The following is a 22,344-nucleotide window of genomic DNA, read 5'->3' on the forward strand; positions in this document are numbered from 1 at the left end:
CAGTGTGTAAATGTGCCACAGTTTTTTTATTCACTCATCTGCTGATGGGCACTTGGTCTGTTTAATCAATAATATTTTAAGCCTTAGCAGGTTTGGTTCAGTGGATAGAGCATTGGACTACGGACTGAAGGGTCCTGGGTTCAATTCCCAGTCAGGAGCACATGCCCAGGTCGCGGGCTTGATCCCCAGGAGAGGGCATGCGCGTGCAGGATGATCAATGATTCTCTCTCATTGTTGATGTTTCTATCTCTCTCTCCCTCTCCCTTCCTCTCTGAAATCAGTAAAAAAAATATATATTTTTTAAAGAGTAAGAAAAAGGGAGGCAAGTTATCTTTTAAAGAAGAAGCCACAACCTAGCCAGTTGGCTCAGTGGATAAAGTGTCAGTCCACAGACTGAAGGGTCCCGAGTTCGATTCTGGCCAAGGACATGGACCTTGGTTGCAGGTTTGATCCCTGGTCCTGGTCGAGGCTGGTGCAGGAGGCAACCAATTGATGTGTATCTCTCATATCAATGTTTCTCTCTGTGTGTGTGTGTCTCTCTTCCTCCCTTCCACTCATATGAGGATGAGAGAGAGAGAGAGAGAGAGAGAGACCAATGTTTCTCTCTCTGTGTGTGTGTCTCTCCTCCTCCCTTCCACTCATATGAGGATTAACGAGAGAGAGAGAGAGAGAGAGAGAGAGAGGCCACATGGAGATTCATAGATGGGCAGAGATGGGGACAGATTCCTACCAGACCAAAGTGCTGTCTGAGGCCATTATTCCTACGAAAGATGCTGGTCCCACATCCATGTGTGGCAGATAACAATCAGGAGGGATATCTCAGCTGAAGAGGTTCCCCCTGAGGAGTGAGGGTGTTCCAACCCCACACCAGGGCCCTCCAGCTCAGGAGTCTAGTGCTGGGAAGAGAAGGCCCCATAACTTCTGGCTGTGAAGACCAGTGGGTATTATGACTAAGTGACATGGAGGTTGCTGGAGTCCCAGGTGTTCCTCTTAAAGGGGCACACACATGGACATACTCAGACACTCCCTCTGAGCTCCAGCGCTGGGCAGTAGCTTAAAAGGCAGCAGGGGCACACTGGGAGGAACCAAATTGTCTGCCATCAGTCAGAGAGCTGGGGGGACAGCTTCCTACCAGACCAAAGTGCTGTCTGAGGCCATTATTCCTTCAATCAGCTCTCCCCCACAGAGCCAGAGGCAGGCATCATATCTGAAACTCCTTCAACCTGGCTAACACTATTTTCTCCACTCTGGTGATTCCCTGAGACCCCCACCCCACCCAACTTGTGGGCCCGCCCAACCCATTTCCAGGGGTTTTTCCATAAGAAAGGCCTGTCCTGGCTCACATTTCAGACTTTCCTGAAACTTTACAAACAGGCAGCATCTGGTCTCAGCATGCCGCATACCTTTCGCTAAGTGGTTCCAGGCCCAGCCCTAGCATCAGCCATCTGCAGATTGCCTTGTATCTCATGCTGGGTGGCCCTGCACAGAGCCCAGGCAGTGACTGACTTTGGCCTGAACCTCCCGGGAGGCCCCAGAGCCAGCGCAACCAGTGGACAGTTTCAGAACATATTGAAGCATCACCCCACCACCTCCACAGTGACACACTCAAGGGTTAGACTCAGCATGACCAGAGCTCTGTTAAAGTTAGTCCTGTGCTGTAAGGTGGGCTCCTGCACAGCTGATCCTCCATGGTGGTTGGTGGTCACTGCCAGTCCTTGCAACCAATCAGCCTGGGGATAAATCCCTCCCACTGACATGCCAACAGCAATTAAGGCTCAAGTACAACAGGAGGGTGTACACAGCCTACACAGTGGGTGGGGCCCAACTGGAGTGCCCAGATCAGGTAATCAGGGAGGTTGTGCCACTGAACCCCAGAGGACACCTACTACATTAGGCCACTCTACAAGTCCAGGAGACATAGAAACAAACACAGGGAGACAAAGAAACATGGCCCAAATGAAAGAACAGAACAAAACTCCAGAAAAAGAACTAAAACAAAATGGAGAAAAGCAATCTACTAAAGGAAGAGTTCAAAACACTGGTTATAAGGATGCTCAATGAACTTAGGGGAAGAGTAGATGAACTTAATGAGAACTTCAATAGCATAAAAAAGGACATGGAAACCATAAAAAAGAACCAGTCAGAAATGAAGGCTACACTAACTGAAATGAAGAATAATTTACAGGGAATCAACAATAAAGTAGATACAGCTGAGAATTAAATCAGCAATTTGAAATCTAAGGAAGTAAATAACACCCAAGTCAGATCATTAGAGCGAAAAGAAAAAAAAAATCCCCCAAAATGAAGATAGTGTAAGGACCCTCTGGAACAACTTCAAGCAAACCAACATTCGCATCATGGGGGTGCCAGGAGAAGAGAGAGCAAGAAATTGAAAACCTATTTGAAAAAATAATGACAGAAAACTTCCCTAACCTGGTGAAGGAAATAGACATACAAGTGCAAGAAACACAGCGAGTCCCAAACAAGATGAACCCAAAGAGGTCCACACCAAGACATCATAATTAAAATGCAAAAAGTGAAGCCCTGGCCAGTGTGACTCAGTTGATTGGAGCATTATCCCATAAACCAAAAGGTGACAGGTTTGATTCCTGGCCAGGGAAGATACCTAGTTGTGGGTTCAATACCCAGTGGAGGTGCATGTGCAGGCAACCGATCGATGGTTCTCTCTCACATCAATGTTTCTCTTATCCTCTCTCTAGAAAATCAATAATTTAAAAAAGAATGCAAAATGTTAAAGACAAAAAGAGACTCTTGAAAGCAGCAAGAGAAAAGCTGTTAGTTACCTACAAAGGAGCTACCAAAAGACTGTCAGCTAATTTCTCAACAGAAACATTGCAGGCCAGAAGGAAGTAGTGAGAAATATTCAAAGTGATGAAAAGCAAGGACCTACAACCAAGATTACTCTACCCAGCAAAGCTATCATTTAGAATTGAAGGATAAAGAGTTTCCCAGACAAGGAAAAGCTAAAGGAATTTATCACCATCAAACCAGTATTACATGAAATGTTAGTCTTCTTTAAGAAGAAGAAAAAAAACCAATAAAATGGCAATAAATACATATCTATAATAATAAAAGCATAATATGCTAATTAGACTGGACGTCCTTTTGGATGAAACCGTGGTGGCGGGGGCCAAGGCAGAGGTGGCCGTGGCAGCGGCAGAAGCCAAGCCCCTTGCACGAACTTCGTGCATCAGGCCTCTAGTCTCTCAATAAATGAATCTAAAAAACAAAATAAATGAAGAAACAGGACAGAAATAGACTCAGATACAGAGACCACTTTGACGTTTGCCAGATGGGAGTTTGGGGGGGTGGGTGAAAAAGGTGAAAGGATTCAGAAGCACGAGTTGGCTATTACAGAGTAGTAACGGGGATGTAAGTATAACACAGGGAATAGTCAATTATAGTCTAATAACTATATATGGTGTCAGATGGGTGTGAGATTTGACATGATTACCTAGTAAGTCATGTAATGTCTAATCATTATGTTGTACACATGAAACTAATATAATATTGCACGTCAACTGTAATTGAAAAATAAATGTGTTTTTTTTTAAAGGAAAGAAATTCTGGCATAGTCCACAGCATGGATGAGCCTTGAGAATATTATGCTATGACACAAATGGACAAATATTGTGTGATCCCACTTTATGAGGGACCTAGAGTAGTCAAAGCCATAGAAAGTAGGTAGGTGATGGTGCAATTGGCTGAGGAAAGAATGGACCATAGCCAGTTGCTTGCTCAGTGGTTAGAGCATCAGCCCATGGATTGAAGGGTCTTAAATTTGACTCTGGTCAAGGGCAAGTACCTGGGTTGCAGGCTCAATCCCCAGGCCCAGTTGGGGCACATGCAGGAGGCAATCAGTCAATGTCTCTCTCATATCGATGTTTTTGTCTGTCTCTCCTACTTCCTTCCACTTTCTCTAAAATCATGGGAAAAAATACCCTCTCGTGAGGATTAACGAAAGGAAGGAAGGAAGGAAGGAAGGAAGGAAGGAAGGAAGGAAGGAAGGAAGGAAGGAAGGGAGTTGTATTTAGTGGGGAGTTTCAGGGCTTTGAGATGAAATGGTTATGGCTGCACACTGAATGTCCTAAGTACCACTGAACTATACACCTGGAAATGGCTAAGATGGTAATTTTTATGTGTGTTTTACTTCAATAAAAATTGGAAGAAAAACAAATCATGGCACTGTGTCTGTAAAGTAACAATTCTATGCTCCGAGAGGCCACAGTTCGATTCCTAGTCAGGCATGTGCCCAGGTAGCAGGCTCAATCCCCAGTAGGGGGTCATACAAGAGGCAGCCAATTGATGTTACCTTCCCACATTGACATTTCTCTCTTCCTTCCTCTCTCTCTAAAATCAATAATAAATTTTTTAAAGTGAGCAATTAAATATGGTATCCTGAATTGCCTAAAACAGAAAAGTTTATTAGCAAAAAAATGGGCCAATAGCTTGTAATGTACTTAATACTAATGTACTAAAGCTAATTTCTTAGTTTTGACATGTATATACCATGACTACTAAGATTAGGGAAACTAGATAAAGGGTATACAGGAATTGGTTGTACTGTCTTTGCAAGAGTTCTCTAAACTAACATTATTCCAAAATAAAAGTTTCTTTTAAAATGAGTTTTAAAAAGCAAGCAACTTTAAACAGTTAGAATTCCTACTTAGAAGACAAACACAACACAAATATATTAAAATTGTCTAAGCAAGCAGCAAAATATGAACACCCATAGATAGCTACAGGTGTGGAGTTTTATTTTTATTGTACTGTTCACTGTTGCCTAGCTATTATCTCATGATCCACTAATTGCAAAAGGCAGGCTGTTGAATTTTGTATTGCAGTACTAGTTCCTTAATGATCTGGGTGCCTTTTTCCACTTAGATCACACAGGTTTCTTACTGTGGATACAGTGTCAACTTCCTTCAGCCAATGGATGATTTTACATCTTTGGGAAGTTGTTGTAAGTTTGTGAGCATCCTCTTTGGAGTCAATAATGAACCCAGGCAGTACCACTCAGACCATCCGGCCTTGGCTCGCGGCCCATCTTCCCGCTTCCACAGGGTGCACAGAATGTAAGCTTGTCTGGGAGCATACAGGCACCTGCACACATGTGTGGGTCACTTTAGCCACTGGAAGCCCAGGTTCAATGTGCTGTAGTTGGAGGAAAAAGACCATGAAACTTCATCGGTCACCAAGTGGTGGGAAGCAACTGGTAGAAACTGCTTGCTTTATTCCGAGTATATTTAAATACCAGGCTCAGAACGAAGTGAAAACAAAGCTTTACTCAGAAAGACAACATGAAACACTGAGGTTTTCTTTCCCAGCCAGCTTCTCTTCTATTACAGGCCAACTATGTAAAAGCTGATATGACTTATAGACGCGTAGGAAATACACTGTCGCTTTTAACTACTCTGCCCAAGGGAGAAATGACTAAGGGCATTGTCTCTCCTTTCCTTCCCTTCTCCGAAGCCAGCAGTCTGAGCATCGAGGGGCTACAGCCACAGGTGCGAGGAGCTGCAGCCACAGGTGCCAGGTGCTAGGGCTCACAGGTGCAGCTTGCATTTCCCTCCTCCGCGACCTAAGGTCAGATAGTTAGCCTGCTTTGACCACAAATAGAGCTCTTAATTTCTCTAGCACAACCTGAACTTGATATGAGGCACTTACACAAAGAATGGTGCAGACAAGAAGGCAGCTTTATTGTACTTTGGGGGGAAAAAACATGATTCCATTTAGGGAAGGGAAAAAAAAAAGCCATTGACACTGAGTGAGCAACAGCGCCATCTAGCGAAAGGGCACACCACCAGGCTTCAGAGACCAGCCAGGAGCTGTGAGATTTGCTGGTGTAAATTTTCACCACAAAACATCAAAGATAATTAGGTCTTCAGAGAATCTAATTTTAAGAAACGATTTTTATCTTCGAAATGCATAAATGTTTGTGCTTTCTCTGCTTTTCTGAGTAACAAATGAGTTTTGTTTTGAACAGACCATCAAATTAAGCCTCGATTTCAAAGTTATGAAACACTGGGGCAACCGCCTTTGAACATCTATCACTCTTGCACTCTTGTTCAACAGTCTAATAGCAACCCCTGGTAATGACAGACAGTTCATAAAGAAGCAAAACGCCACTGTACAAGAACTACATTGTTTACTCATTTCCGCCTTCTATTTTTACAGTCTAGGGTGCTAAGTATTTGCACTTCGCTTATTTGAATTCCTGGAAAAAAGCTTTAGAACGTGCCAACAATTTTGCATAAATCACATAACCCAACTCTTATTGTAACTACACCATGACAGCGGGAGACACGGGCGTGAGGAGGTGGGAGTGTCGCTCCTAATGAATAACGAAGCATTCTTCTCAAGGCTTCAATGCGCCTTTACACCCAGGCGTTGCAGTAAACGTGTTGATTTGATGACTTCTATGAGCATATAAAGGGGAATATTTAGTGAAACACCTGGCTGGGAAAAGAAATGAAGTTGTAACAATAACATATTGTTTAAAAACATCAATCTCAGATCGGCATCTCTGCGATTACTGAGATATTAGATTCTGGGTTAAGTGCTCTGCTCTTTGGAATATCCACAATGGTTACTGACCAGCTAATGAGTTCCTGCATTGCAACATGTCTGGGTATGTGGTGGAGGCACTCACAGATCCGAGAATGCACGAGTCCGACACAGTCTTCATCAACCCATATGCTTGGCAACTAATAAATTCAGGGGAGGATTTTAGGATGAACCAAGTCCTGGGAAAGAGGTATACAAGTGTAGGGGAAGAAGTGGAATTAAAATATCTTTAGGTTCTGTTTTTTTGGTAGACATAACTGAATGTTTCAGTTGTGAGAACCTGAGATTGTCCAGAAACACAAAGTTCTGAGTGTAGGACGTTAGCTACCACAAAGGCTGAGCCAGTGTTTTGCATTCCCCAAAGCAACGTGAATTGGAGAGTGGGTGGTAGTCCCTGAAGTACTGTATCCCAGTGAGGTGGCTCTCTTGAGGGCTGGTCTGACTGCCTCCGTGTTCACAATTCACAGCCCCCCGCCCCTCCCGGGCCCTCCTGCAGCTGCATCCTCCACAGAATGTGACTAGTGGGGTGTCCCTGAAGTCAAAGCAGTGCAAGGTGCTGGGAGACTTTCATGAACTCAAACCTGATACTGAAGTCATCTCCAAAAGAGTTTATTAGCATGATTAAAACAGTTTCTTGAATAAGGACAGAAAGATGTCTAAACAGGACAGAGTGCCAGTGGCTATACCTTAGAACCAGTATCTGCAACTGAAGGACACCTTCATTGCCAGCCCTCACTTGATTGGAAACCATCCGCATGTGCTGTTCCCATGAGAAGTCATGACTATTGCTAGGACTGGCAAGGTGTCCCCACTGCAATGAAGTATAAAAAATATCTCCTGTAATTGGAGTGAGACCTGCATACTGAGTAAGAGCTGATAAAATCATCAAAGAGTTGGGTTGTTTTTTTAAAAAAACATTCCTTTTACACACTACGAAGAAATAATTAGTATTTTGGCTTTTTAAATTCCTACATGATCTTTAGCCCGACAGTCCCCAGCTCCTCCCCTGCGTAATGGAGAATGCAGACCCTGTTCGGTTACACGGGTTTGAGAACAAAGACAGCGTCGTCCAGGACGTAGTAGTCGTTGTACATGTCCCCTTCACACAGGTACGGCAGTCTGGTGAAAGCCTCGATCGCAAAACCCGCTTTCCCGAAAACTTCAGGCAGGCTGTTCACTTGCTCTTCCCAGTTCTGTCCCTTGATTTCCAAAATTTCTGATGGCTTCTCCCACTTGCCACCTACTAAAACAAATAAAAGATTAAGTTAAATTCTTGAACAAACGAGTTGTTTGAAGGGGGGAGGAGGGACGAGTGTGCCAAGGCTGGGTGCTCTGCTGACTCCCTCCCAGGCTCCGAGGTAGGGGACAGAGACAAGGAGCAGACTGAACAAGGGGAGGAGCCCAGCTTGCAAGGCCAGTGAGCGCCAGAGCAGGCGGGAGCGTCGGGTTCTGCCCCAAAGTTCACCAAATACTGGAAAACTGAGGCAGGAGCAACACATGATACTGGAAGGAGGGTTTTGGATAAATACAAGAAAACACCACTGCTGTAGTAAACGTACGCAATGAATTAATTAGAGAGGTTTATTAGGCTGAAAATAAAACTAGGTTAATACAGGATTTTAATTTATAAAAATAAATAATTAGTGTGCTTTTCAAGGGAAGTTGATCCACTCTCTAACTTTTCTTTTAAAGAATATAAGAATCAGTGATTGGCGGCCTCCTGCATGCACCCAACTGGGGATCAAGCCCACAGCCTGAGCATTGAGCCCACAACCTGGGCATGTGCCCCTGACCGGAATCAAACCTGGGACCCTTCAGTCCGCAGGCCAACCAACGCTCTATCCACTGAGCCAAACCAGCTAGGGCCACTCCCTAACTTTTCAAAACAACCTTATAAAGTAAAGCTCCAGGACCAGAGACAGAGCGAGAACGGATGTGTCCCGCATTCCCTGCACTGACGCCATGTCAACCACCTCATCTGAGCATCACGGTGGGGGGGGGGGGGGGGTGTTCAAGTTCACATACATACCAAGCATCGACTAGAGAGAGAGACACACACAATGTAAATTCAGGTGCTTGTAGATACTATGACGATGTAAAATAAACACACAGAAATTAAGTGTTACTAAATTCAGCTGGAATAATGTGCTGTAAACGGGAAACTCTGTCACTGTCAGTGCCAAGAGCAAAAGCCCTGCAGTGGGAAGACGTCACAGGACGCCCTCTCCTGCCTTTGAGCTCAGACACACTCGCTGAGCCCTGGCAGGAAGAGCTGGTGGCCCAGGAGTGAGGGCGGAGCCTCCTGGGGGGAGCGGGGAGCAGTGGCAGGGCGCCAAGGCTGGGGCAGCACTGGCAGGTGCTTGGCGGTGGTGGGGCTTCAGATCAGCTTGATGGAGTGACCGGGGCATTTTTCTTGGCTGCAGCCAACAGGCAATTCTGCCGTCTTCTCAGTGGCTCTGTGACCCCCTCCATCCTTTCCTTAAATTCCCTTTTGCTTAAGTCAGCAGAGTCCATTTCTATTGTTTCAGAAAGAATCTGAGCACGGAGGGGGGCAGGGAGCAGGGCTGGGAGGGACGGGTGACAGGTTCCACACACCTGCTTCACTGACACATTAAAAAGGGGTCACACAAAACTGGGCTCAGCTACTTACTGGCACAGCGTGTTGTTCATTATACTGAGATGTGTTTGCTGTTCACTGATCTCTCTCTGTGGCGATTCCAGCGGTGACTCCCAAGACCGGCAAAGAGACTGCGCTGGACATTTAAGTAATACTCCTTCCCGGGAATACCCACACATCAAGTCTCACTCACACCATCTAGCGCCTAAGAGGCTTTGCGAAAAGCCAAGACAAATGTATCATATGAACACCTAGACATGTGCTCTAGGCTAAAGTCTCAACTTCAAATGGCGAAACTGCATTACAAACAATATTTACACAATTTCAAAAAGTTCCTGATTATGGTTCCTTAATAAGAGTTCCTCTCTTCAGTTCTTCCTTCTAAAAAGAGGAAAACAGGGCAACTCTCTTCAAATACACGTCCCCACCCCCACACACAGAGATGGAGGCTGTGGACGCGGCCAGGGCCCTCCTCGGCCTGGAAGTCGGTCTGCTTCTGTGCTGTGTCGGTAAGCTGCTTTTTCTCCTCCACTTGACTTAAATCAATTGCTATTTTTTGCCTAATGCATTTATGTTTATATTTTAAGCCCCTACAAAATAATTTTAAAATGTGTAACATTACAGAAATTGTCTAAAGTGGTAAGTTTCCTTTTCCCGGGGGAAATGGTGATAAGAGAATCGCTGAGAACGTTTCATATTCGCACTGGAAACTTCCCTTTGCTGTTAGCTGCTTCACAGAGCGCACCGCACCGAAGGGTGAGCTAGTCCTACAGCTCCAGGTGCTGGCCGTCAGCGACAGGGCTCCCAACCCCACAGGGTGACAGTGAGCGCTGAGCACAGCCCTGAATGTCTTCACAGAACAGTGCTTCTGAAAAGCTGAATCTCTATAAAAGAGAGGGACTACCGGGGGGGGGGGGGGGGGGCGCGGACTGCTTCAGCTCCTTTCCCGAGAACAACCACCCTATCACAGACCTGAGTTTAAATTCTGCTGCTGCTGCTTTCATCCATGAAAGAAAGTGGCTCCCACCTCGCAGTTCTAATCATCTCATCATAGTCCTGATATAATGATCTCAGTTCTGCCCACAAAGTTTGGGTTGTAGGGCAGAGAAGGCAGCAAAAGCTCTAAAAATTAACTTTTTTCACCTGTTAAAAATAAATATAAAAATCTTAACAGTGGTTATTTTGGGTTAAAGGACTCTATGGGTGATTTCTCACTTCCACTTTCAATATCCTATTGTTTCTATGAGGTGCACCTTATGTCTACCAGTTACTTTACGGTAACTGGTGTGACTGTAAAGTAAAACCCTGCTCTTTTAACGATGCTCCCTGAAGGGGTACAGACAGTGCCTGGGAGCTGCCTAAGGGGGAGTGGGCGCAGGTGGCGTGGCCAGGGAGCTCGCTGTGCCAGCTCCTATTCCGCATGCTCAAAGCTGTCCCTGAGGGGCTTTCTCCTTTTCAAAAATTCGTTTTTAACTTATTTTCTAGTTTTGTTTTTAAAAATACTAAAGTAACCTTTTTAAATTCCCTCCACCAAGGAGATAAACTTTCAACCCTTTCAAAGGGTACTACATTTAAAATATCCTACAGAACATGAGAGCTCTTAAAGGAGCAGGCTGTGTGGCACATCATCCCAACTTCTCTTTTTTTGGAGATGTTGCTTAACTGGGACATGAAGAAACAGAAGTTTCCTCACAAGTCTGCTCTCACAACTCCGGAAACCCTACCACTGATTTGCTTTCACGCAGACTCATTTTGCAGAACTGGAAATAGGCGGAGATATAAAACTCCAGAATTGCAAATAGTTCTTTTATCCTGGGCATTAGTTCTCCAAGGAAAGTGTTAAAAGCTGGCTTCTCTGGCCCTGGTCTCCTGCTCCGTGGTTAGAGTGTCAACCTGTGCATAGAAGGGCCTCGGGGTCAATGCCCGGTCAAGGGCATGTACCTGAGTTGCAGGTTCGATCCTTGGCCCTGTCGGGCATGTGTGGGAGGCAAGCAATCGATGTCTCTCTCTCACACTGATGGTTCACTCTCTCTTTCTCTCTCTCTCTCCTCCTTCCTCTTTCTCTCCTTTCCCTCTCCCTGCCTACCCCTCCCTTCCACTTTCTCTAAAACTCAATAGCAAAAATATCCTCAGGTTAGGATTTTTTTTAAAATGTATTTTTATTGATTTCAGAGAGGAAGGAAGGAAGGAACATCAATGATGAGAATCATTGATCAGCTGCCTCCTGCATGCCCCCTACTGGGGATTGAGGTGGAAACCCGGGCATGTGCTCTTGACTGGAATTGAACCCGGTACCCTTCAGTCTGTAGGCTGATGCTCTATCCACTGAGCCAAACCAGCTAGGGCGGGTTAGGATTTACAAACCAAAAAAAAAGCCAGCTTCTCTTTTAAGAATTCCTTCCCACAAAGGACTTGGAACTGAGACACTTTGTTAATCTGTTACATTGCAACAGGCCCAAGTCCAACTCAAAGCCTCCAAGATAAAATGGTCACTGGCTGCAAGTCAGGGTTCTGCAGCGTCACGGTGACGCGCGGGCAGGAGGCGCGCGCCGCTGCTGGGCCTGTGCAGCCTGGCCGTGCCAGCGGGTGCTCGGGGTGACCGCACCCTCTCACGTGGCTCCCAGCTCATCTCCAATTGTACAAATACTAAACTTAAAAAGGGGCGAGAACAGCTTTGCCTCACAACCAGGCCTGTAATAAAGTGCAAGTGAACAAGGCCCGTCCGACCTCGAGCACCAGACCAGCTGGTCCCTCTTCCATTTCATTTGCAGACACAGACCAGTTAGAAACATCAACCAGGCAGAAGTCAGACTAAAAATAGGCCAAAATAACTCGAATGTGTCTCAGCCAATACTACTCCAGGCAGAGCTCACGCCCCCACGGGCTGTGGGCAGAATCTCCATTTATAAACCCCTGGTGGCTTCCCAGCTGCACACGCCGGGTAAGGTGGAGGCAGGGTCGCCCTGCGTGACGGGGGCAGCAGCACGCAGGTGGCCGGCACGGCCGGGTGTCCAGTCCAGCCTGCAACACCCGCTGGACGCCCGCGATTGTCTCTAAAATGGCGCAGAAGCAGGGACAGTGGCGGCGGCGGCGGCAATATCTCGCTTTTCTTAAATACTTCCTAGGGCAAGCAAGTAAACATCCTTCTGCATCCAGGGTCTCACTCGCCCCTGAGGGGCAGAACGCTACCCCCGTTCTGCTAGTGAGGAGCTGAGCCACACACCAGAGAGCAGGCAGAGCCAGGACCCCTCCGGTCTGTGCCTGTTGTCCCAGTGTTTCCATCCGAGCAGCGACGGCGGCCGGGGCGAAGCCGAACTTGCTGGGCCAGGCAGGCCTGGCTCGTTAGGCCTCTGCTCAGCACCCGAGCCAGGGCGGCATTGCCCCAGGTGTGCTTCTCGCCTTTCAAAATGTTGCCCACAGGAACAACCCAGCTGACAGAGGGGCAATTGTGAAGGCCCACGAATTCCTAGTAATCCCACCCCCACAGGGCAAAACCCCAAATGCCTCCTGCTCACGTGGCTCCGTCATGGCAGCAGCACCTGCATGAGGGGCTCTGATCCCAGCACCACGCTGGACGTGACAGTCCTGCGAGGCCAGGGTACGGATGGGGAAGCAGGCTCTGAGGTCCCAGGGCAACTGGTCAGTCAGTCCGCCGGGCGTGACCACGGGACCCCGACCTCCTGATCGGGCAGGGCCGACCCCACTGGAACTTCTCTGGGGCTGTTCCAAGTAAGCAGACGTCGCTGTGAACCAGCAGGTCAGGCCAGGAAATGGGGAGTTAGGCAAAGTGAGGGCGCTGGTGTCTTATTTTTTCAGTCGTTGGTGCTGAGCGTAAGGTAAGAAAAAGAAAGGTGGGCTCTCTGGCCCACAAATGTCAGCGAGGTCCAAGCAGCGCTGTCTTCCTCCAGGTGCCGTGGGCGGCTGCACCGTGTCCATCTCGCAGCCTCCTGTCCTCGAAGTGGACTACGCGCAAGGGGCCGTGACCGTGCCCTGCTTCTTCTCCACGGTCGGCTGCCCCCCTGAGGCCCCCAGCAGCCTGTGGTTCCGCTACGGGGCTCACCGGACGGAGACCCTCTGCGTGGACGGGTGCACAAGTGAGGCCGACAAGTTTACAGTGAGGAAGGCACAGAACCAGGTCTCCCTCACAGTCAACCGGCTGACGCCCAATGACAGTGCCATCTACATCTGTGGACTCGCCTCGCCCAGCTCAGAGGACCCAAGGGCCAAGGAGGCCGGAGCGGGGACCGTGCTGGTGGTGAGAGGTCAGTGGTCACGGCTATGCTCCAGCGCACCGCACGCTGCGCGGCCTTTAAACACACTGCCCACCTTCCACTCGGAGCGCACCACAGCTCTGCCGACTTAGTTCCTTGGCCAGGGAAGGCCAGCACACGGTTTGGTTAGAAAACCCCTGGGAGCCCCTCTCCAGCCTCCACAGTCGGCGGGATGTCGGCACTCCACCCTCTCCCCACGCCCAGATGTCATGAGTGAGGGTGACCTTTCTTGTGTGATGGTGAGTGGTGGAGCGTCCCATGCCATGCTAACCCCCTCTTTCTTAGGAACTGGCCCAGTATCACACCATCTAGAACAGCGGTTCTCAACCTGTGGGTCGCGACCCCTTTAGCGGTCGAAAGACCCTTTCACAGGGGTCGCCTAAGACCATCCTGCATGTCAGATATTTACATGACGATTCATAACAGTAGCAACATTACAGTTATGAAGTAGCAACGAAAATAATTTTATGGTTGGGTCACAACATGAGGAACTGTATTTAAAGGGCCAGAAGGTTGAGAACCACTGATCTAGAACAAAGCACTGCAAGGGCACATAAGTGATTGATAAATTGGACCCAGAAAAAATATGCATTATGGAGAATAAATACAAATTTGGGGAGAAGCCAAAGGGTATCCCTGACCCTGCCATTCTGTGTGCACAGAAGAGGAAGGGGCTAGCGGGGCTCTGGCTCTTGAGATTTGTTAAAACCCACAACAATTTCCTCATTCAAGTGAGGACACTGACCCTAGCCAAGTCCTATATTTAAGAAATTAAATTTTTAAACTTAGGGATAAAGCTTCACATAATGGGAAAAGAGAGGGGCAGTAACTCCCAGACTCCATCTCTTCCCTTAAAAATGACTCCGGTACGATGGGCGCTGAGAGCATGGACACATGGACTCGGTGTGCACCAACCACCGTGCACTTGCACAGGACTCGGCAGGCCCGCTCCCCTCTGCATCCTGCTGTTCGTTACTAGGGTGTCCTCATAGGCTCTGGGTATCCCACTGCCACCTAACCTTACTTCACTCTCACCTGTAAGATAAATTGTAAATGAACTAATGTGCAAAGAGCACTTTTATTGGTGCCTAGCTTATAGCAAGTCCTCAATAAATGTTAGCTACAGACATGAGAACAAACACACGACTCGAGGTTTGTACAGCTCACTGCATTGGTCCTCTATAAAAACAGCAGCCATAGAAAAATGCAAGCTTGTATGAAGAGAAATTCTAGTTTTAGGAGCAGAAATGAAAGTATTGCTAATACAGACATGGAAAATTCCTATCTTCTCCGTAGAACTCCTAATTTAGCACTTGGAACATTTTTTAAAAGTTTTCCCACTATGGTTAATTTGTTAGTTTCAGAACAAAAATATACATTGTATAAACCGAGTTCACAGGATAAGTATCTACAGGTATGTAATTGAAAAGTACAGGTTATTCAGATAATGTTTACAAATCAAATTGTATTTTGCACTTCAAATAATCAAGTACTTGAAGGCAGCATATGACCCCGCCCCTACCAAGAGCCCAGCACACTTCCTGCAAGCAGGGAGCATTCAGAATGTGAAAACGGACTTAATCATTCTCCTTCCAAGACTTCATGAGCAAGAAGGGGCATGGAACAGCAGCCGCTGTTTAAGAGTGTAACATGCACTGTGGCCGCCACGCCAGGCCGGCAGGCCCTTCCCAGATGGCGCTGGTCAGCTAGCGTTCTCAACAGCTCGAGGCCGCAGCGCTGACAAGCACAGGGACACATCTCCACCCACAGACAGATCCCAGACACTGCTCACCGTCTCCACCAAGAGCAGCCTCCCATGCCCTTGAACTAACTGTCTTGAAATATCTAACTTTAAATAACGCTTTATATAAAAAGTGATTCTTACCTTTGTGACAATTAATTGGATTTTAAAACTTCTTAGTTTTAAAAACAAGTAACATTTTCGGCATAATACATTTAAAAACTGATGAACTGGCTTTCACTATAGCATATACTTGAATGTCTTTAAAATCAAGGACCATAAATACATTTTTATGACTTGCCAAGCGGAGTGTGTGTTTTACCTCTAAAAGGTAGCTCAGCTGAGCCTCACATGTGCACTCACAGTAAGTTCCCACTGACTGGCTGCCTCTGTTCTGCATTTACCCAGAAGCGCGAGGCCCAGGCACGGCCCTGCGGGGGCTCCTGGCGGCTCTGCTGGCCCTGCTCTCCGTCTACGTGGTCGTGGTGCTCGGGGTCTTCGTCATCCTCGCCAGGGTAAGTCCAGTTGCCTTGCACTGGACCCCAAAGCCTGACTCTCCTCACAAGGAAATGACTCCCACCCCTCCACGCGGAGCCTCAGAACAGCTCCCCTCGCGACGGGCTCCCTGAGTGGCGGCAGGAAGACCGCCTGCCAGGGAGTCAGAGAAGCAAGCACATTTTCATCCCAGCAATCGTCACTGACCAGAGGACCCAATGTTTTCTCTTTAAAACCTATATTACTGGAATAAGGACCCTTCTTCAAAACCACCTTATATGCTATCTGTCTGCTGGGGGCGGGGGGAGTTAAGAATGAGCAAAAGGGGTCTGGCCAGTGCGGCTCAGCAGTTAAGCGTTGGCCAGTGAGCCAGGAGGTCAGGACACATGACCGGCGCGATACCCAGTAGGGGTACGGGAGGCAGCCGATCAGTGATTCTCTCATCATTGACGTTTCTATCTTTCCCTCTCCCTTCCTCTCTGAAATCAATAAAAATATATATTTTTTAAAAAAGGAATGAGCAAAAAAAGGGTTAACAAAAAGATCAGGAGCTGCCCTAAAATATTTTTAAAAGGCCTAAAGTTTTTGAGAAAGAGTACCTATCTCCTGGCTGCTCGTATGCTGCTATAAGAGGGGGTCTATGTGTGTGATATCAGGGTTGCTATAAATACAACAATCAATATCAGTCTGAGTTATTTTATTAATATAATAAAAGCATCTCAGAAACGGCATGAAAATGATTAATTTTTCCTGTATAGCCTTAAATACTGTTAGTTCAATCTTATGGGAGGTGTCTGCCCCAATTGTTTTGAGTACATAAAATATCTCTTAAAATTCTCCTTTTCTTTTTGACAGTCAAAATTTAACACTCTAAGAAACAAAGAAAAAGAAGATTCACAAAAGGTACAGACCAATGCTTGTAAGATATCTTTTACATTGTGGCAGGTTGTAACTATTTCAAATCTGAAACAGTTTAAGAGACACAGAGAGCATCACGGTAACTTTAAACCATAGCTACTGTCTCCTATTGTTGAGAAACTCAATGATAATCTCAAATGATAAACTGGGATTTAAACTTGATAGTTCTCAGCCATAAATTCAACTTAATATACTAAAGATATCAGAGTTAATGGTAGGATTAGGTATGCTGGGGAGGGGGCGGTGAGGGGGTGCAACATCCAGCACTTCCGGTCCTAAGACAGAGGCACTGTTTTCTCATTTGTATTTACAGAAAAAGAGTGCCAGGCGTATTTTTCAGGAAATTGCTCAAGAACTTTACAATAAGAGACATGTGGGAACAAGTCACCAACCTGTAAGTATAAAGTATGAAAAAGATGTCATGCCATTATACAGCATGTTTGACTAAACACTAAGCTGCCGATAAGCCATCGATAATCACGGCTTCCTGTGGAGGAGTCCAAGAGAGGGCTTTCGCACGCAGCACCCCAAAGGCATCTGACACACAGAGACCCGGCAGGCACCGCAGTGACATGGACTCTGAGAAGCACAGTGGCTATGGCAATGCTTTCAGTGTGGACGAGGGTGCTGGGGTCCGCGGCTCCTCCATATAGTATGCAGGGGGAGACGCCGCACCAATGCTGCACACACTTGTGGATCGCGCTATATCGTAAACATTATCTGTTGCTAATAAGGCAGAAAGAAATTCACACCTGGAAAGACACAGCTAATGGGAATAAAAGCTGAATGTGTCTTCAGGCTCCGGGGCTGGAGTGGCGGGAGGAATGCCCGACACCTCGGCCAGTGTCTCGCCAAAGCCCTGTGGGAACAGGTTTCCCAACAAGACGCTGGTTCACAGCCAGCAGAGCGATACTCAGATCCCATGACACGACCAGATGTTCAGATTTGAGTTAAAATTATACCGAACACTGAACGTACGTACTACAAAGGGCATTTTCCTCCTAGACGGCAGCTAGAGGGCAAATGGAACAGGTTTATGAGAGAGGTGCGTTTTTTAAAAATCAACTTTTAAAAAGAGATTTCATGCAGGAGAGAATATCGTCTAAGGAATCATTTCATTCTTTGGTATATATGCAGATACACAGAGAAGTGGTATGCCACCCAAGATGCCGTTCTGAATAATTATAATGCCCGTTCACACTCTTTTCTCAGTGAGGCTGGCATCTTTTCCAGCAAAGGGGCAAAGTGGCCTGCAGATCGGCCTAGGCATCAGAATTGCAACATGCTTAAGCCAGGGCTTTGGCAATGGCATCTGAATAAGAAAAGGAACTTTTTTTTTTTTTGCTAAATACTTGACCTTTCAAAATACTGGAAGGACACTCAGGACCCAGAATGCACGATGGCACTATATGTTGTGTTCAATGTGGCATCAGTGATTACATAACCTTAAATATGGCTTATTGACTATTGCAGGAGAAAGACAACACTTATGAAAACAGGACAGCACTGGACAACTATGAAAGACCATAGAAACTATTTAATCTTCAAGCAAGTCACTGAAAATTAGAAGTTATGGTAGTTTTAATGGACATATACCCACCAGGGCTTTAGAAACATAAACAAAGATGAATGGAAAAGACAACTGGGCACAAGTAAGGATGCCGGAGTACAAGAAACTACAACTACAATAACTACCACACACTCAAACTCTGTGAAACTGCACATACTTCCCTAACTCGCTAGAAGATGCTACACTCATGTGGTCAAGATCAACACCCTGGTCAGGCCTGATGGAGAGAAGGCGTGTGTTCAACTGGCTCCTGACTATGACGTTTTGGATGTTGCCAACAAAACTGGGATCATCTAAACTGAGTCCAGCTGCCTAATTCTAAGTCTAAAAATTTTACACTGTATAAATAAATAAATAGAATTCTAAGCATTCTAACATTTTCCAGAAAGCTCGTTTTTACACCATGCATTCTATATTTGCCTCATTCAACATGAGGTGTGTGATGACCATTATCCTGAAGAAGATCTAAAGTCATACCATATGCCTCAGTCTTGAGTGGAGGAACAGTCTATGGGTTGTACAAGTGGTAGGCCAATGAGATTAAGCTGGAGGGGCGGAAAGAGGAAGGCAAGGAAGGAGGGAGGGAGGAAGGAAGGGAGGGAGGGAGGGAAATCTGAGCTGGAGAAAAATCACCTCACAAAGTACCTTGGAGCAAAACTCATCTCCTTTCCTACTGCCTGGGCATTGCATAGCACCCATTCTCAGCCAGGTATGCACAAAGCTGCCAACAAAGAGTGAGACTAGCATAGAGCAGAGTAAGAACACAGTAGCTAAAATACAGACAATCCAAAGCATTAGGTTGAACAGAGAAAACCTCAGAGCAGATCACCAGAGCCAACTCTGCATGTCCATGTTGTGCCAAGAAAACAGGTTATGGATTGTTCTTTGAAGGCTACTTCAGTGCAAAAAAATTTATTTAAAGTGCCTTCAAGTGTACACTCACTACTAAATATGAGTTACAGCCTATTGCTTTTACTTCATTAAAGTGTTTCTTTTAAAATGGCATTAAATAAGTGTACTCTTATTTTTAAAACCCAGATAGAATTTTTAAATATTTTAAGATCCCTTTGAAAATGTTTTGCATTATGGATGACGTAAATCCATAATCTTCGACCTTTCTAGTTACACATGCCAGAAAAAATGGAAAGAGGGGAGCATGTAAACACATTTTATTTGTGTGTATACGTATGTTGTATATGTATGTTTTATTAAGTGCAGTGTATTGTGAGCATGTATGTGTGTATCTTAGACATCAAAATAGAAATTAAACAATTGGCATAAAAAGTAATATATAGTTGACCCTTAAACAGTGCAGGGGTTAAGGACACCAACTTCTCCCCCTGAGCAGTCAAAAATACACTTATAACTTTTGATTCCCCAAAACTTAACTACTAATAGCCTACTGTTGACTGAAAGCCTTACCAAAAACATAAACAGCCAACACATATTTTGTATGTCATATATATGTGTGTGTATATATATACATATATATACACACATATATATCTATATATATATATACACACACACACACATATATATTTACTATGTTCTTACAATAAAGTAAGCTAGATAAAATGTTATTAAGAGTGCCTGGTATATGTATAATGTGCATTGTTTTTTTTTTTAAATATATATTTTTCCTGATTTCAGAGAGGACGGGAGAGGGAGAGAGAGATAGAGACATCAATGATGAAAGAATCATCGATCGGCTGCCTCCTACACAACCCACACTGGGGATCGATTCCCGGGCAAGTACCCCGACCGGGAATTGAACTGTGACCGCCTGGTCCACAGGTGGATGGATGCTCGACCACTGAGCCCCGCCAGCCGGGCTGATGTGTATTCCTTTATTCATCCGTCTAGCCAACAATACTTCCTGAGCACTTTGCGAGTGCAAGTCGAAGGTCTCTGCGTACTGCCCTGGGTCCTGCCGAGCGTGCCCTTCCCAGCCCCGGTCCATGCTCTCGTGCTTCTTCTCATCCTGTTCCCTCTGCCGAGCAAAATGCTTCACAGAAACCACATGGCTCCAGTGTCACCTCCCACGGAAGCCCACAGCACCTTGTCATATTTCCTATCAGACTGCCCCCTCCACTGTCTATTTACATCTGCCTTCGGTACTATTCTGTGAGCGTTTTAAGGCTAGAAGCATGTTTTTCATTATATCTTTGTATTTCCACTGTCCAGGCAATGCCTGGTACGTAGTAGGCTCTCAAATGTCATTATATGAATGCAACTGAACAATGTTTCTATAGAAAAATACTTTTCCTGCACTTCAACTGAACTATGACGCACATTCACTGCTTAGCCATCGACCCTCAAACCCCTCCATAAAGACTGCTTGTTGAATCCCTACTATTAACATTCCTATTATCTGAGCACCCAGAATAGGCACTGGAAAGGATTACACTGGAATGGATTTCCATTTAGATTAAGTTTCCCATAACAATGAAAACAGAATAATACTGAAAGAACTAAAGAGAGAAACAGACTGAGCCATGTTGTCTACACACCCTACAGGGCACTTAAACCACATACAGAAAGCTGGTGGTGGGTTTTCAGAATGAGCCCACTCCCCCTGCTGTGTAAGAGGAGAACTGCACCTCTGGCCAATAGGAATGCACCTGAGTCTCTGTGGAGCAAGTCACATAAACCCATGCCAAGTGCAACCTCTGAGCTAAAATCAGAAAGTAGGTTATGATCATTATTGTTAAAGGCGCTTGACAGGCAGATCTAAAGGACACTGACAAATGTTTCAAACGGAAGAACTGTGAACATATATGATTAATAAAGCCACAAATAAAAACGAAGTAACAACAGATGGGATAACATAAATCTGGCATGGCAAATGCCAGTGCTAAAATGGACACGGTTGGGCACTACCCTATACATCAGATTATTTAATCCGCACAACATACCTCCAGGTAAGTATTAGCCCATTTTACAGATGAGAGGCCCAGGTAGTAAGGGCTACCCATGTTTCTAACATAGGCTGGCCCTCAAGGCCCAAGTTCTTTCCAGGAAACAGCCTGTCAGTCTTGCTTGTTCTATTTTAGACAGATGGGAGCTTTCAGACGAAATGTGTCTAATTTAACTAGAACAATCAGCATGGAAAAATGTGAGAAAGCTGCCAAAGGCTACCTTTCAAAAAGCATTGGCCTCGCTGCTGTCACCGGAGAAAACTACTGAACTTCCCAAGAAAAGATATCCACATGCCACTTAAACTGTCCGAGCGCATAAAAATCTTCCAAATCAGTTTTTAGAAAGCCAGCAGAACACCGACAGCAAAACATGACACAGATAACATCCACCAAATAAACAGAGGCCAAACATCATTCACCAGCATTAATGCTCATATTTTACTTAGAATTTAAAAAAAACAATCCAGTGATATGCAAGACGATCCAGTCTAAACCCAGAACTGCAAGGCTGGATATATATAAGAAAAGTGCTTTTAGTTTATGAATTCAAAGGAGAAAAGGCAGGATAACCACACCTCCATCAATGTTGAAAACACCAGTGAAATATTCAATAGTAATTCCCGATTTTTTAAACTCTTAATAAAACAGGACTTAAAAAATATGTAGCTCAAGGCAAACAACAGCAACCTCAAGGCAAAAGATAGTATCATATTTAAAGTAGAAACATTGGGAACCAAGATGGCAGCATAGGTAAACACCAGAGATTGCTGCCTCACAAAACCACCTCAAAAATACAACTAAAAGACGGAACAGACATTACCCAGAACCACAGGAAGGCTGGCGGAGGGGAAGTTCTACAACTAGAAGGAAAGAGAAAAGCATACCGAGACTCAGAGGAGGCACAGTGTGGAAGTCAAATACTGAGGTGCGGAGGTGCGCGCGGAGCAGGCTGGTGGCTGAGGGAGCGGTTGTCTGTTTCAATCGGGAGGGAGTCCCAGACTCTGAGCTCCAGATCTGGGCGAGTCTCTAGGGACCCAGACTCAAAAGGGAGAAGTGGGACTGTCCGGCATCGGTCAGAACTCGAGGGCAGCTTTCTTCCTGAGGTTTGCAGCGGTTGCTTGGCTCTGAGAGGTGGAGCCCCTAGGGATGGGACTGAGAGCAGCCATAACTGCTTGCTCAGAACGCCCTGTTGATCCCCTGGGACCTGTCCCGCCCAAGCCCTG

General features: G+C 45.8%; 2 protein-coding genes across 3 annotated transcripts in view; one reads left to right on the forward strand and one right to left on the reverse strand.

Moving 5' to 3' along the window:
- Positions 1-6,152: 6,152 nt before the first annotated feature.
- Positions 6,153-22,344, reverse strand: part of METTL9 (methyltransferase like 9) — a 68,723-nt gene continuing 52,531 nt past the window's right edge. The window contains exon 5 of one of the 2 annotated variants that reach the window (XM_006753621.2): positions 6,153-7,828. In XM_006753621.2, coding sequence (XP_006753684.1) covers positions 7,626-7,828 — 203 coding nt within the window. In that variant the 3' untranslated portion in view covers positions 6,153-7,625. Of the gene's footprint in view, positions 7,832-22,344 lie in introns of both variants that reach the window. The other variant, XM_006753620.2, reaches the window with a different exon arrangement.
- IGSF6 (immunoglobulin superfamily member 6) lies at positions 8,833-18,575 on the forward strand. The gene is made up of 6 exons (XM_006753619.2): positions 8,833-9,714; positions 13,114-13,467; positions 15,626-15,732; positions 16,568-16,615; positions 16,944-17,024; positions 18,104-18,575. The coding sequence occupies exons 1-6, from the start codon at positions 9,648-9,650 to the stop codon at positions 18,158-18,160; spliced, it is 714 nt and encodes a 237-aa protein (XP_006753682.1). The 5' UTR covers positions 8,833-9,647; the 3' UTR covers positions 18,161-18,575.

This window comes from Myotis davidii, unplaced genomic scaffold, assembly GCF_000327345.1.
Source record: "Myotis davidii unplaced genomic scaffold, ASM32734v1 scaffold150, whole genome shotgun sequence".
Lineage (NCBI taxonomy): Eukaryota > Metazoa > Chordata > Mammalia > Chiroptera > Vespertilionidae > Myotis > Myotis davidii.